Source organism: Oryzias latipes, chromosome 19 (assembly GCF_053564925.1).
Source record: "Oryzias latipes strain Hd-rR chromosome 19, Olatipes_Hd-rR_3.1".
In the NCBI taxonomy this organism is placed as follows: domain Eukaryota; kingdom Metazoa; phylum Chordata; class Actinopteri; order Beloniformes; family Adrianichthyidae; genus Oryzias; species Oryzias latipes.
The window spans coordinates 27,579,805-27,594,387 of NC_136255.1; the positions used below are offsets into that span (position 1 = coordinate 27,579,805).

General features: G+C 44.9%; 1 protein-coding gene across 2 annotated transcripts in view; it reads left to right on the plus strand.

Annotated features, from left to right (window-relative positions):
- The window catches only part of abcc3 (ATP-binding cassette, sub-family C (CFTR/MRP), member 3), a 36,694-nt gene that overhangs the window by 11,230 nt on the left and 10,881 nt on the right, over positions 1–14,583 (plus strand). For both annotated transcript variants that reach the window (XM_023949375.2, XM_078937172.1), the window contains exons 2-12: positions 4,242–4,418; positions 4,669–4,794; positions 5,140–5,277; positions 6,696–6,821; positions 9,144–9,205; positions 10,211–10,342; positions 11,321–11,569; positions 12,774–12,951; positions 13,032–13,193; positions 13,644–13,736; positions 14,301–14,504. In XM_023949375.2, the coding sequence (XP_023805143.1) occupies positions 4,242–4,418; positions 4,669–4,794; positions 5,140–5,277; positions 6,696–6,821; positions 9,144–9,205; positions 10,211–10,342; positions 11,321–11,569; positions 12,774–12,951; positions 13,032–13,193; positions 13,644–13,736; positions 14,301–14,504 (1,647 nt within the window). The remainder of the gene's footprint in view (positions 1–4,241; positions 4,419–4,668; positions 4,795–5,139; positions 5,278–6,695; positions 6,822–9,143; positions 9,206–10,210; positions 10,343–11,320; positions 11,570–12,773; positions 12,952–13,031; positions 13,194–13,643; positions 13,737–14,300; positions 14,505–14,583) is intronic.

A 14,583-nucleotide genomic window follows, 5' to 3' on the forward strand; every position in this document is an offset into this window, starting at 1 on the left:
ATCCAAAGTTCTGCTGACGATCAGCAGTCGCACAGGAAGTGAGTCATGTGTCCCACCTGTCAATCAAACCAGCATGTCTTAGAGAGGGATCCGTTGCTGTGGTGGAGAATCCGTCTGTGAGGAATCGGCTCCTAATGTGGTTGAAGACTTCAGTCCTAAATGAAGGTCAAAGGTCTTTGGCGTGGGTTCCTCTGCGTTCTTCACCAGAACACCAGCTTTTCTCCTGGAATCAGTCCTTCCTGCTCCTCCTCCACTTTGCTTTAACCGCTCAAAGAAAGAAGTTTGACTCCAAACTCTTCCTTCTGCTGATTCATCCTCCTTCACATCCTCTTTTTTACTCTTCAGGCATTTCTTTACAAAGTCACCACTTTCCTTCAGGGATATTTAGAAAGATGGAACTTTGCTGGTGATAAATAAATAAACAGCCTCACATTTCTTCTTGATTGCTGATACAGTTTTAAAACTGTAGTTGGGTTTAATCGATTAAATCCATCAGTTGGATTTTGTTGTTTTAGATGAAAATGGAGATTTTCTTGGCTCTGTTCTGCTTCTTTTAAAGTCAGTTCTCTCCAAAGCGCAGATGTGAAAACAGCAGCGAGCAAACAGGAGCGACGTCTGCTGAGACAAAGAAAAAGAAACGCAGCGAGAAGCCCCCCCCCCCATAAGTTCTGCTAGTTTCCTCCGTGAAGCTTCAGTTGAAGCGGATGAAGCAGCAGAACATTTGTACCAGATCCAGGAAGGAGAACCTGCTGGACTCACAGCAGCAACAGAACCTTAGGAGTCCTTAGGCTACGTTCACCCTGCAGGCCTAAACGACCCAATTCCGATTTTTTGCCCCTATGCGATCTTTATCTGATCTTTTCATGACAGTCTGAACGACACAGATCCCATCTTTTCAAATGTGACCCAGGCCACGTGGGTATGTGGTCCAGAATCCGATACGTATCCGATCTTTTGAAATGCGACCTCCGTCTGACTGGCCAGGCCGCATTTATCCGACCCGTACGTCATCGATACGCTACAAACGTCATCATTCTGTGTTGAAGGGAACTAGAACATAGACATCAACCATGGCGGGCGATGCTGCTGAGACCAGTCAGTGGAAGGGAAGCCAGGTCACTGCTCACTAATATTTGGGGTGACAGCTCTATTCAGGCCAAACTCCAGGGTTCTTATCACAACCAGGCAATTTAAAAAAAAAGGATTCCAGTGAAATGGCCGAGTGTGGTGTTGAACCTTTCCAGGGAGGACTTTTTTCCCTTTCCGACCGTGGTCAGAAGCGCTGGGGACAGAAGGCGGATCCTCCTCCGGGGTTCACTTCCCCGTTTGGACCCTCAGATTCTCCAGAGCGGGTTAATTGCATTTATTCTGGGGGAAGCCTTCTTTTATTACCGTTCTCCTTCTTCCGTAACACACAACATGAATGCGCCCCCCACTGCCCCCCCTCTCACTCCCTCCTGCGCTGCATGCGCTCTCTCCTCTCTCTTACACACACGCTCGCACGGCCCCAGCACACACACATCCCCATTCCACAACAGTGGGTCCAGACGATCCTGGCTCCAATGCCTTCTTAAAATGAGGAGATTGTTATTGTGCTGCTCCTTTGTGAAAATAAATGTAATAATGCAAAATGAGCTCCGCTGTTGACAACACTGTTGTTGACATCCATTGCTAACGTTAGCTACTTCCACAAACAACAGTGACGTCGTTCACCGTTGAGGACTCTTCTGTGCATGCGGGTCACTTCTGGGTCATTTCACGGTCACAGGAGATCACAAAAATTCACCTTTAATTGGAAATGTGAACGGCCTTGCAAAAAAATCTGATTTTTTCAAAAAATTGGAATTGAGCATTAAGCCCTGCGGTGTGAACGTAGCCTTAGACGCTGAGGCTACCATGCTAAATGCTACCATGATCCGATGCTATCAATCTACCATGCTACCATGCTAAATGCTAAGCCTTTGGGTTCCGGCTGAGCTTCAGTCAGGAACCTTGACTGCACTGGGAACAAATCCATGGCTGTTGGAGATGTTTGTGAGAATGCAGACCCTCTCAGAGCTGGAGGTCTCCTCCATCCACAGAGGTCTTCTCAGCTTTTATTTTGTTGAAGGTGATGTCGGATCGGTTCTGCTGAACTTTGTCCTGGTTTTCCCTCTGCTCTCCATGTCCGTTTGTTCCACATTTCCTCCCCCAGGTGTGGACTGTTTGTCTTTTCTTTAGTTTCTGCTTTTTGTCAAAGGTGAAGGCTTCCATGGGTTTCTGGATTAGATCCCAATAACCGGCGTGTCCGTCCTCTTTCTGCTTCTACTTTTACGTCTGTTTCAGTGCCGTTGGCTTAAATCCCTCAGAGGAGTCTTAACTCTGCGATGACAAGCTAACGTTAGCCAGCAGGAACCTGCAGAGATGAAGGTTTTTCTGCAGAAGTGAAGATAGAAGCACTTCCTGTCTGTCCAGGAAATGATCAGACTTCATGATTTATGCAGAAAATACTTGTCAATCCTTTTTTTCTTCTTTTTCAGCTAAACTTTAGCATCAGAGTCCATAAGAATATGGAAGAAATTCTGTAGTTTTGTTGGGAACTTTGTTCCAGAAACGCGTTGAAATGGGTTGAAACCCTAAAGGACGGCGCTCCAGCAGCACTGGAAAGGCGGCCAGCTGTGTTTATCTTCTGGGGAGGGGGGGTTGGTGCTTGTTTGTGCAGAGGCGGGGGGTTGCTTCAACCTGCTTCATGTTTGTGTTGCTCCTGCAGAAACGACAGTTTGTCGTCATGATGAGACGGACAGACAGACTCATCAGGACTTTCAGGTCCTTTCAGACCTTTTAAGGCGTAAAACGGCGTCAGGCAGATTCAGGACGACCACATGAAAACTTGAAGGTCATCCAGCAGTTTTTAGAGGCTTTAACTCTTGTGCTATTTTAGATGACCCCCCCCCCCTTCCATTGAGGTGTCCCCCCTACCATGACAAAGGTGGATAAAGGTGGAAAGATTTCATGTAATCCATGGACACCAGTGAAGATCACAAATCATTGAAGAAAAAAGGTTCAGAGCACTGACTAGTGGGTCTAGATGACCCCACTTCCAATGTTAACGTGCCTAGCATAGAACAGGGTTACATATTAAACATGAGAAACAATTCCATCTTAAAAACAGCAGAAATATACAGAGAAGGGAAATGTTGGTTGATATTTTTATTACTAACTTCTGTTTAGATATTTTTCTTTGAATTAGATTTTTTCTCAGTTAATATAGTTGATCCAGGTGTTTATGAAAAAAAACAATAACCTGTTTACTTCCCCCGAGACTGTCATTATAAAACAAAAGATAATAATTTTCTTTGTCTTTTTGTTTTTTATAAAACATTATTTGAGTCATTCTTTTGTTTTGTCCCATCCGTCTGTCTTTGAGCGAGCGGCGTTGTCTGGATAGTCGTGAACTCGTCTCGTCTGCTTTTCTTGAAGTTACATGGACATTTAGGCAAAAGCAAACAGCAGCTGATCGTTTATCATTTAGCTGATCGTTTATCGTTTAGCTGATCGTTTCTCATTTAGCTGATCGTTTATCATTTAGCTGATCGTTTATCGTTTAGCTGATCGTTTCTCATTTAGCTGATCGTTTCTCATTTAGCTGATCGTTTCTCAATACAGTCCAGAACTAAAATGATCTTATCTTTGGAGATTTTCACCATATCCTGGCTGAGATTCCATCAACTTAAATTAGTCATTTATTTACTTGTTTGTTGCAGTTTACTTGAGCAAAATGTTTGTTATAGGGCAAAATCTTCAAGAATGTAGAGAAATAAACGTCCGTGAATTTGAAAGCAGATTGTGATTGGCTGAGAAAAAAGGCGGGAATTTAGCGATTGGTTTAGAGTGAAGGTTCAAGAACCCAGCTTACCTGAAAGCAATAAAGATCTTCCTCATTGAAATTGCAGCAAAGCTTCACAGAAAGAAGCTTCATAAAGTTCTCAGACAGGCAGGAGAACGTGGAACCCAAACGGAGAACCGGTCCATGTTAGCGTTGAGGGTCTGCAGGCTGAACGGTGGTTTTGTAGCTGGAAGTAGGTCCGTAACGTGGAAACCTCTCAGGTCCTGAACCCTCGCTCGGCGTGGGGGGTTCTGAGTAATCTGCTGAACCTTCAAAGGCTGGATCGTGGCTCTGGGTCGGGCTTATCGGGCTCCGAAGGCCGGGATGTTCCTCCAGAACCGGCGTCACTGAAGCCGCTCCTCTGGTTCTCCTGCAGGATCTCAACACCACGTTCCACACGGACCAGCCCGACCTCCCCGTCTGCTTCCAGCTGTCCGTGCTGGCGTGCCTGCCGTGCATCTACCTGTGGGTCGTCAGTCCGGTCTACCTGTTCTACCTGAAGAGGAACAACAGAGGCTACATCATGGTGTCCATCCTGAACCGCTTCAAAACGGTAGGTGAAGCAAGCCGCTCCATGAATGTGCTGGGAAACCCAAAAGCATGTGCTGATGTGCTGATGTTCTGAAAGCTCAGCAGGTAGAACAGCAGCCTGACCTTTCACCTTTGGGGGGAAAATCTCTGAAAGTGAGCTGCAGGAGCCGCGGTTTTAAAGCTTTCTGCTCAGAACTGAAAGAATCAAACCTGTCGGTACTTTCTCTCATCAGAAGTTTCCTCCTTTAATGCTCCTTTGTGGCGCCTCTCAGGTCTTCGGCCTGCTCCTGTGGATCGTGTGCTGGACGGACCTCTTCTACTCCTTCCACGAGATGCAGCAGGGCCAGACGCCGCCGCCCATCTTCTTCATCACGCCGCTGGTGCTCGGCACCACCATGGTGAGCAAAGAGAAGAGCTTTCAGCCTGGATCTGTGTGTTTGATTTACTGAGGAGCTTTAGCTGAGATTTCCCATGATCCTCCTGGAGAGACGGACAGAAGCTTAAACTGTATGAAAGACGATCCATCTTTTCTGGATCAAACCGAAGCTTCACTCAGAAACATCGTCATGGATCAGAATCCAGCGATGTTCCGGCTCAGAGTGTCTCAGAATGAAGGACGGCGCTTTAGAAAGGAAGAGGTTGTTGGTTGAAGCGCCGCAGAAGATCAGAGCGGTGTGTTCTGTTCAGGTTCAGCAGCCCGACGTGGCTTCAGTGCTTCTGCTGATCCTCTCTTTGCTCCTCAGCTGCTGGCCACGGTTCTGATCCAGTATGAGCGGTTACACGGGGTCCAGTCCTCGGGGGTGCTCTTCATCTTCTGGTTCCTGTCTGTGCTGTGCGCCATCGTGCCTTTCCGCTCCAAGATCCTGAAGGCTTCCGGCGAGGTGAGCGCGCTCTCGTCTTCATCTCCAGGCTCTTTACCTCCCGGAGCATTCCCAGCATTCCCAGCATTCCCAGCATTCCCAGCGCTCTCCGTCAGGCCCCCCCCACCTGGAGTTTACAGTGTGGAGTCATCTGAGGGCGCCGCTGAGCTCATAGAAGGCCTGTTGTTCCTGACAGACTCAACTGGCTGCGCAGACGCTGCAGGCAGCGGCAGCTGACCACTTCCTGGGTCACACAGACCCAGGAAAAAACTTTCACGGACACACGCCCACCGCCCTGTTCTGAACTCCTCTGACCCGGGTCAGGAGGACCTGCCGAGGCTCCCAGATTGAAGTTCTGTATAAGAAGCTTATCTGACACCAGTCAGTGTCGCCGTGGAAACAGAGCAAACACAATGCTGGTGGTGCTGGGTGGCCATTTTTACCTGAATGTTTGCTGCCTTTTACCTTCAGCTGTAATGTCCACGCTCTGGATTACCGGGACTCTTCATCCGTTTACGCAATTACCGCAACTCCGGCAGATCCTGGAGCGGGAAAAGCAGCTTAGTGCCGATGCGCCGCTAAAAGAGTCAGGCTGACGTCACGGCATCAACCTTTACTTTACGGTAGTGCCGTAAACATCAGCGCACAGCTGCCAGTTTCCACTTCAGTGTTCGTAGGAATTTGGGAAATTCTGTCAATGGTTCAAGTCAAACTTTGTGGATAGCGCCATCTGGAGGCAGAGTGTGACATCACGGTGCTGTGATGTCACATCTTCACAGCTGATAATTCCACACAGAAATGACCAGAATTCTCCACAATTTCAGTATTTCTGTTGAATTAGCATAAAATATGATTTTGTTTTATTATCAGCCGAGACTTTGTCAGAAGTTTTACAAAAAACTTAGAAAAACGTTCTGAGTCTGAATATTTGGAACTTTTCTGCCTAAACTCTGATTGTTATCCAGAATATAGGAACCTCAAACGTTTTGTTTTATGTCGGAGACTTAACTGAAGTTTCCACAGGAAGGAAGTTTGAAATGTTCTTTTGGTACTTTTGACAGATTTGTTCAGTTCAAGTGAAAATGTCCTGAATGTAAGAACAGTTTCCTGAAAAAGCTGCCCTTTCAAATTAAAACGTTTCCTGTTCAGAGCAAGAAGTGATCATTGTTTGAAGTCAGACGATATCATTTCTGCATCGCTCATTTGAATACCTGTCTGCTGTTTTTAGCCAGAAGTCAGATGAATGGATGGAAGTTGGCCTGTGATTTGCATTTGCAGCATAAAACTCGATTGTTCTCTGATTCTGTTGGGTGCTTCATCATTGTGCCGGATCGAGTCGCTCGGACAGCCGTCCTTTGATTCGCCACGGAGGAGCGCTCAAAAATGTTATGCAAACGCGCCACACGCAACCCGGCTAACTTCCTGCTGTTGCATTCCAGAGCGAAGTTCCCGACAAGCTGCGCTTCACCACCTTTTACGTTTACTTCAGCCTGGTGGTCTGTGAGCTGATCCTCTGCTGCTTCAACGAGAGGCCTCCACTGTTCTCCGACACCGTCACCGATCCTGTGAGTCCGGCGCTGAAAACATGCCTCCATATTTGTAGTTTTTGTGTTTCAGTCCTGAAAACACGCCTCCATATTTGTAGTTTTTGTGTTTCAGTCCTGAAAACACGCCTCCATGTTTGTAGTTCTTGTGTTTCAGTCCTGAAAACACGCCTCCATGTTTGTAGTTTTTGTGTTTCAGTGCTGAAAACATGCCTCCATGTTTGTAGTTTTTGTGTTTCAGTCCTGAAAACACGCCTCCATGTTTGTAGTTTTTATGTTTTAGTCCTGAAAACACGCCTCCATGTTTGTAGTTTTTGTGTTTCAGTCCTGAAAACACGCCTCCATGTTTGTAGTTTTTGTGTTTCAGTGCTGAAAACACGCCTCCATGTTTGTAGTTTTTTGTTTTAGTCCTGAAAACACGCCTCCATGTTTGTAGTTTTTGTGTTTCAGTCCTGAAAACACGCCTCCATGTTTGTAGTTTTTGTGTTTCAGTGCTGAAAACACGCCTCCATGTTTGTAGTTTTTGTGTTTCAGTCCTGAAAACACGCCTCCATGTTTGTAGTTTTTGTGTTTCAGTGCTGAAAACACGCCTCCATGTTTGTAGTTTTTATGTTTCAGTCCTGAAAACACGACTCCATGTTTGTAGTTTTTGTGTTTTAGTCCTGAAAACACGCCTCCATGTTTGTAGTTTTTATGTTTCAGTCCTGAAAACACGCCTCCATGTTTGTAGTTTTTGTGTTTCAGTGCTGAAAACACGCCTCCATGTTTGTAGTTTTTGTGTTTTAGTCCTGAAAACACGCCTCCATGTTTGTAGTTTTTGTGTTTCAGTCCTGAAAACACGCCTCCATGTTTGTAGTTTTTGTGTTTCAGTGCTGAAAACACGCCTCCATGTTTGTAGTTTTTATGTTTCAGTCCTGAAAACACGACTCCATGTTTGTAGTTTTTTGTTTTAGTCCTGAAAACACGCCTCCATGTTTGTAGTTTTTATGTTTCAGTCCTGAAAACACGCCTCCATGTTTGTAGTTTTTGTGTTTCAGTGCTGAAAACACGCCTCCATGTTTGTAGTTTTTGTGTTTCAGTCCTGAAAACACGCCTCCATGTTTGTAGTTTTTGTGTTTCAGTGCTGAAAACACGCCTCCATGTTTGTAGTTTTTATGTTTCAGTCCTGAAAACACGCCTCCATGTTTGTAGTTTTTGTGTTTTAGTCCTGAAAACACGCCTCCATGTTTGTAGTTTTTGTGTTTTAGTCCTGAAAACACGCCTCCATGTTTGTAGTTTTTGTGTTTTAGTCCTGAAAACACGCCTCCATGTTTGTAGTTTTTGTGTTTCAGTGCTGAAAACACGCCTCCATGTTTGTAGTTTTTGTGTTTCAGTGCTGAAAACACGCCTCCATGTTTGTAGTTTTTGTGTTTCAGTGCTGAAAACACGCCTCCATGTTTGTAGTTTTTGTGTTTTAGTCCTGAAAACACGCCTCCATGTTTGTAGTTTTTATGTTTCAGTCCTGAAAACACGCCTCCATGTTTGTAGTTTTTGTGTTTCAGTGCTGAAAACACGCCTCCATGTTTGTAGTTTTTTGTTTTAGTCCTGAAAACACGCCTCCATGTTTGTAGTTTTTGTGTTTCAGTCCTGAAAACACGCCTCCATGTTTGTAGTTTTTGTGTTTCAGTGCTGAAAACACGCCTCCATGTTTGTAGTTTTTATGTTTCAGTCCTGAAAACACGCCTCCATGTTTGTAGTTTTTGTGTTTTAGTCCCGAAAACACGCCTCCATGTTTGTAGTTTTTGTGTTTTAGTCCTGAAAACACGCCTCCATGTTTGTAGTTTTTGTGTTTTAGTCCTGAAAACACGCCTCCATGTTTGTAGTTTTTGTGTTTCAGTGCTGAAAACACGCCTCCATGTTTGTAGTTTTTGTGTTTTAGTCCTGAAAACACGCCTCCATGTTTGTAGTTTTTATGTTTTAGTCCTGAAAACACGCCTCCATGTTTGTAGTTTTTGTGTGAACCCAAACTCAGGATGTCAATCCTCATAAGCAAAGGAACGAGACTTCCATAGTCGTGGAAATTATGTTTTTTCCCCTCAGAACGAATTAATTTGAAAAATCTAGTCGCAACCAAATTAGATGCACTCTAGAGCCCGGTCAAGACTTTGAATGTCACAAAAATCTGAAAAAGAATCCTAAAAATTAGAATATAAATACAAAACTTCTCGACCAAATGAAGTTTTTCCCCACAGCATTATACGCCATGTTTCAGTCATGTCTAAGTGACAGGGATAATCTCACTGGGTAGTGCTTCTGGACTGTATCTACGCTGATGATGTGATGACGTGAGCCTTTTCTCCTCAGAACCCGTGCCCTGAAACCACGGCAGGTTTTCTGTCCTCCATGACGTTCTGGTGGTTCACCAGGTGAGTTCACCTCCTGAGGAAGACGGGGAGGACGCCACACACGACGGACAGTTTCACCTTCAGAAGGAAATCTGTCCTACACACAATAAAACAAAGAAATTGTTGAAAAAACTACAGTTTTAGGTTTGAAAAGCGGTTAAAAGAACCGTCAGCCCCCCACTCTTTATTTAAGGATTTAGTTCGTCCCCGTTTACCATCAGATCATCACATATTTCCATTTTTAGCTTTTCTCTACTAACTAATGTTTTCCTCAGCCATCTTAGCATCTTCACTGTTGAGTTCCATTGAAGTTTGGTTCTTTTCTGTTTTAATTAAATTAATTTTATGATTTTTTTTGTTTTTTTTTATCTTTTATCACATTTTCAAATCAGGATCAGCTTAAAGTGAATAAAAACTGATTATTGTTTTTTATTGTAGTTTTTTTCTTAAGTTGTTAATCTTGTTTTTCGTTTACCTTAAGCTGATCCTGATTTGATCCATCATGTAAACTGCTAACCTTCATTTAGACAGTTAGCATTTGTGTCAGTATTAAGCTTGAATTAGTTCATCATTTTTCAACCTTTTAGCATTAAAACATTTAGTTTTTATCATATTGTTTAACAATTTTTTGCTCTTATTTCAGCTGCTTATGGTATCATTTTTGGTTTCAGGTAAACAAATTATATATATACTTATATATTTAATTGGTTTACCGGGAGCTGGTTTAGCTCGTGCTGGTTTGCGGCGCCTTCCGTCCATGAAACCAGGGTTCAACTCCGGGCTGCTCCCTATTCCCTTCTCCACCTCCGTGCCGGTTCCAAGCCCGGTTTGAGAAGGTTGCGTCAGGGAGGGCATCCGGCGTAAAACATTGCCAAGTTTACCATGCGACTTGTTCGCTGTGGCGACCCCTGATGGGAGAAGCCGAAAGAGGAAGAAGATTTAATTGGTTTACCTGAAACCAAAAATGATGTGGGGGGGGTTCATTTCAGGTGAGTTTAACCTTCATCTCTCTGCTCGGTCTCTCAGTTTGGCCCTTAAAGGCTACAAAATGCCTCTGGAGGCCAAAGACCTGTGGTCCCTGAAGAAGCGCGACAGCTCGGAGACGATGGTCCCCAGGCTCCTCGCCGAGTGGAGGAAGGAGGAGGCCAAGGCCAGGAGGTAACGGCGCCGACGGCGTTTCAGATCAGTGAGGAGCAAAATGCTGGAGACACCTGATCTTCATCTGTCTGCATGACAGGCATTCAACTTTCTCTGCATGAAACCAAACGATGATGTCAGAGGGGGGCGGAGCTTGGAGTTTGAGGGCTGGGAAACTGTTTTGATGCAATCCTGCTGGCAGAGTAGAAACAAGCTGAAAGATCAGTCCACGCATGAGCAGTCCTGCATGAACGGGGCAGGAATGCAGGACTTCAGCAGAACTGAACTTTAGCAGAACTTTAGCATGACTTTGGTCCGCCGGGCTGCCTCCTCAGTCGGAGCTGCAGCTCCACCTGTTTCCTGTTCTTCCCGCTGGTTTGGGAACTCCGTCTTTTCTGAGTTGTTGTGTTTGAAGCGAGCAGCAGCGTCAGCTCAAACCCCTTCAGCTGAACGCTTTCCTTATGTTCCAGACTTTCTGCTGGATCGAACCAACTTCATTTGTGTTTTTCACCGTCTGTGTGATTTCACAACAGCACAGGGAATAAATAACCTTTGAGAGGCTAAAACTCTTGTTTTCCTTTACAATCATGGCATCCATGAAGGTCCACAGCAACCAGATCTTTTTCCCCCAAAAAAAGGAATCCTAGAAAAGTCTTTTTTTTTACTTTAAAGTACTTTATAGTTCAGAGCTAGCCGCAGGAAAACCACGCGGGTTCGAAACCCTCAGGACGAGGTTCAGAGTAGCCAATGTCAGACTATTTTTTGACTCAGCATCAGAAGCATCTGAGCGATAAATCATTAAACCAAAAGAATTGCACTGTTGCCATGGAGACAGCTGGTGAGGGGCGGAGCTAGTCTTAGAGATCCTTGTAGACATTTAAGGGATGAAATTCTTAGAGTACGCGTCTGGTTTTATCTTCTCTTCAGGTTATTTTCAGACGTTTGCTCCTTTCAGAATTGTTTTCATGACAACACGACCCAATCTCCCAAATCCCGCAGCCAACAGAACCTGTCCGGCCAGGCGCAGTACGCCAAACTGCCGCCATCCAAAGCCAATCACCTGTCAGGAGACGAGGCAGAGGACAACGGTCCAAAGGAAGGAGACGTGCTGCTGTCCAATCAGAAAGCTCAGAAGCAGCCGTCCTTCCTGCGCGCCATCCTGAAAGCCTTCGGACCGTACTTCCTGATTGGCTCCGCCTACAAGCTGCTGCAGGACGTCATCACGTTCATCAACCCGCAGCTGCTCAGGTGAATGCAGACCTGTGTGCCGGTCTCTTCCTCCCAGATGAAGCCCGTCTCTGTTGTGGATGTAAATTTGTTTCCTTCTCCCGGTTAAATTTAGCTTCGTGCTTCTGGGCTGACAGTGGATGTGGTGTGGCGGTCTGATGGCGGTCTGAGGGCGGTCTGACGTGGTCACACGTCTGCAGATAAGCCATCACAGACGTGTGACCACGTCAGGATCCATGCAGCGCCTCGTTTCTCTGACATTCACTTCCTTCATGGAAGCTTTCGCTTTGATATGATCACAATTTAATATTTCAAAGAAACCAGAAATCTACATTAAGTCACTTTTTTTATCCAACGTCTCATTTGAGGCGATATTTAGTCTGTTTTCATCATTTCTGTATAAATTGATTTACTTGCCTTTATTTTTAATTTACTTTCATTCCAATAATTTGTGTAATTCAATATGAATCTCTTAAGTGAGTCCTAACCTCATTTTTACACATTTCTTTCAAAATAAAAGCCTTTTGTCAGCTGTCTTTTCCTTTAAGATTCTGCATCTTTTAGCTTCTTTTGAACAATTTTAGCCTTTTTAAATGTTTTTTTTTTTGCTTCTTATTTAGCTCCTTCATTTTTTTACCTAATGTGTTGTTATGTTTGCAGTTTTGGATGATTTTTTTCAACATTTAGCTCTGAACATCTTGGGTTTTTTCTGGCATTGTTCTCGTTTTTCTCACCTTTTCTTTTCCATTAGCATATTTAATTTAACGTGTTTGACAGAAGAAATTTTTATTTTTTGAGGTCCGTCAGAGAACTTAAAGTGTTTTTGAAACCCTGACGTTTAAAAAGTGTTTTGTTCTTTGCTGTTTAAAGAATTACTGCAGTTTAGCTTCAGGAACCAAACTCTGTCCTTTAGCCTAAAGTTTATTTTATTAAATATACTTTATAAGTATACTACAGACGTGTAGTGCAGGTAGTTTACTAACTGAATACTTCAGACTACACTGGAACATTTTGACTGTACAGTATTTAGATACTATGTAAAAAGTAAACTGTGTAAACAATCTGACTATAGACTATGTACACATGTGGTACTTGTACCTAGACTACTATTTGCTAAAGAATACTTTGATCATTTCAGACTAATTCCCTGCCACATGCATGAGCCAAAAGCCTGTACATGAAGGAGGTGCTGTTGTGACCAACCTGCTCCTCCTCTGCTCCTCAGCCTGCTGATCTCCTTCACCAAGCAGGAGGACGTTCCTCTGTGGTGGGGTTACACGCTGGCCTTCCTCATGTTCTTCACCGCCTTCCTGCAGACCCTCATCCTGCACCGCCACTTCCAGTACTGCTTCGTCACCGGCATGAACGTGCGCACCGCCCTCATCGGAGCCATCTACCGGAAGGTGCGCCGCCGCAGAACCGCCGCCGCCACGCGGGAGCGCGTCGGTGAAGCTTCGCTTCTCACTCCGCCGTCATTCCGCAGGCTCTGGTGATCACCAACGCCGCCAAGCGGTCGTCCACGGTGGGAGAGATCGTGAACCTGATGTCCGTGGACGCGCAGAGGTTCATGGACCTGACGGCCTTCCTGAACATGCTGTGGTCGGCGCCGCTGCAGATCATGCTGGCTCTCTATTTCCTCTGGGAGGCGAGTTTCTCACTCATCTGGTTCCCTGAAACGCTCCGAAGTATTGCAGTATATGCAGAAGCTTTATTCCTGCACAAATTTACCAGAATTCATCATCATTTATAAGAATTTAAGCAAAAAACATCATTTTTTAGCTTCGTCAACAGCATTTGTCACAGCATTTCAGCTGAATACGAACATTTTAGGAAAACCTTTTATGAATCCATGTTTCTGATGATGGAAACTTGGATTATTTATGCAAAATAAATGCCTTTGTTCTAATGATAAATCATCCACATGCAATGCATTGTGGTCTATGTTCACCAATCTAGTGAGCATTGATTCACAGTGGGGCCTTAGATTATGGAGACTAAATGTAAAGAGCAGTGTAGGAATTCAGACAAAGCCGTGTCCTTTAGCGCATTTAGCATCGTTAGATCGGATCTCACTGATGTTCTGTCTGTTCTGCAGAACCTCGGCCCGTCTGTGCTCGCCGGAGTGGCGGTCATGGTCATGCTCATCCCACTGAACGCTTTCATCGCCATGAAGACGCGGGCCTATCAGGTATCTGCCTGACGTGACGCTGGTCGTCCTGCAGGTGGAAGTCAAACCTGTGCTAACACCAGTGTGTGTGTGTGTGTGTGTGTGTGTGAGACTGTGAAGCGCTTTTGGGCCTTGTAGGTAGAAAAGCGCTATATAAGTATACACCATTAACCATTAATCCGTTTCCAGCCTGTTTCTTTCATTTTTTACTGACTTTATTTATTTAAAATTCATTTATTTTTATCTCTTTTTAAACTGAAATCTTTAATAAACTGTTTCAACTTGAAACCAGAAAAAGGAAAAGTTTGGAAATGATTTTTGTTAAACTAAAAGACAGATATTTATTGACTGTTGTATTTATAAAGCACTTTCCCTGATGCAGAACTCCCCAAAGTGCTTCAATAAACTAAGAAATACAAGAAATTCATTACAACAAACCAACACACACACACTTCATACAGAAACAGAAGGACCTGTCTATCATTCCATGGTTTGTTCTGAAGCTGAGGAGGATCAGTCCGTCCCTCGGTCCGGTTCTGATCCGTCTGCTGCTGGCGTGTGGGTAAAGTTCTGCCGGTTCCCCAGGTGGAGCAGATGCAGCACAAAGACGCTCGACTCAAACTGATGAACGAGATTCTGAACGGCATCAAAGTCCTGAAGCTGTACGCCTGGGAGGAGTCCTTCAAGCAGAAGGTCCTGGACATCCGGCAGAAGGAGCTCAACGTTCTGCGCAAAACCGCCTACCTGGGAGCGCTGTCCACCATGGCCTGGACCAGCGCGCCCTTCCTGGTGAGCGCCGCCGGCGGACCGGCGCCCCCTGCTGGAGGCGGAGCTCAGGAGGAGATGCTGGACTCGATGGCGATCTCTG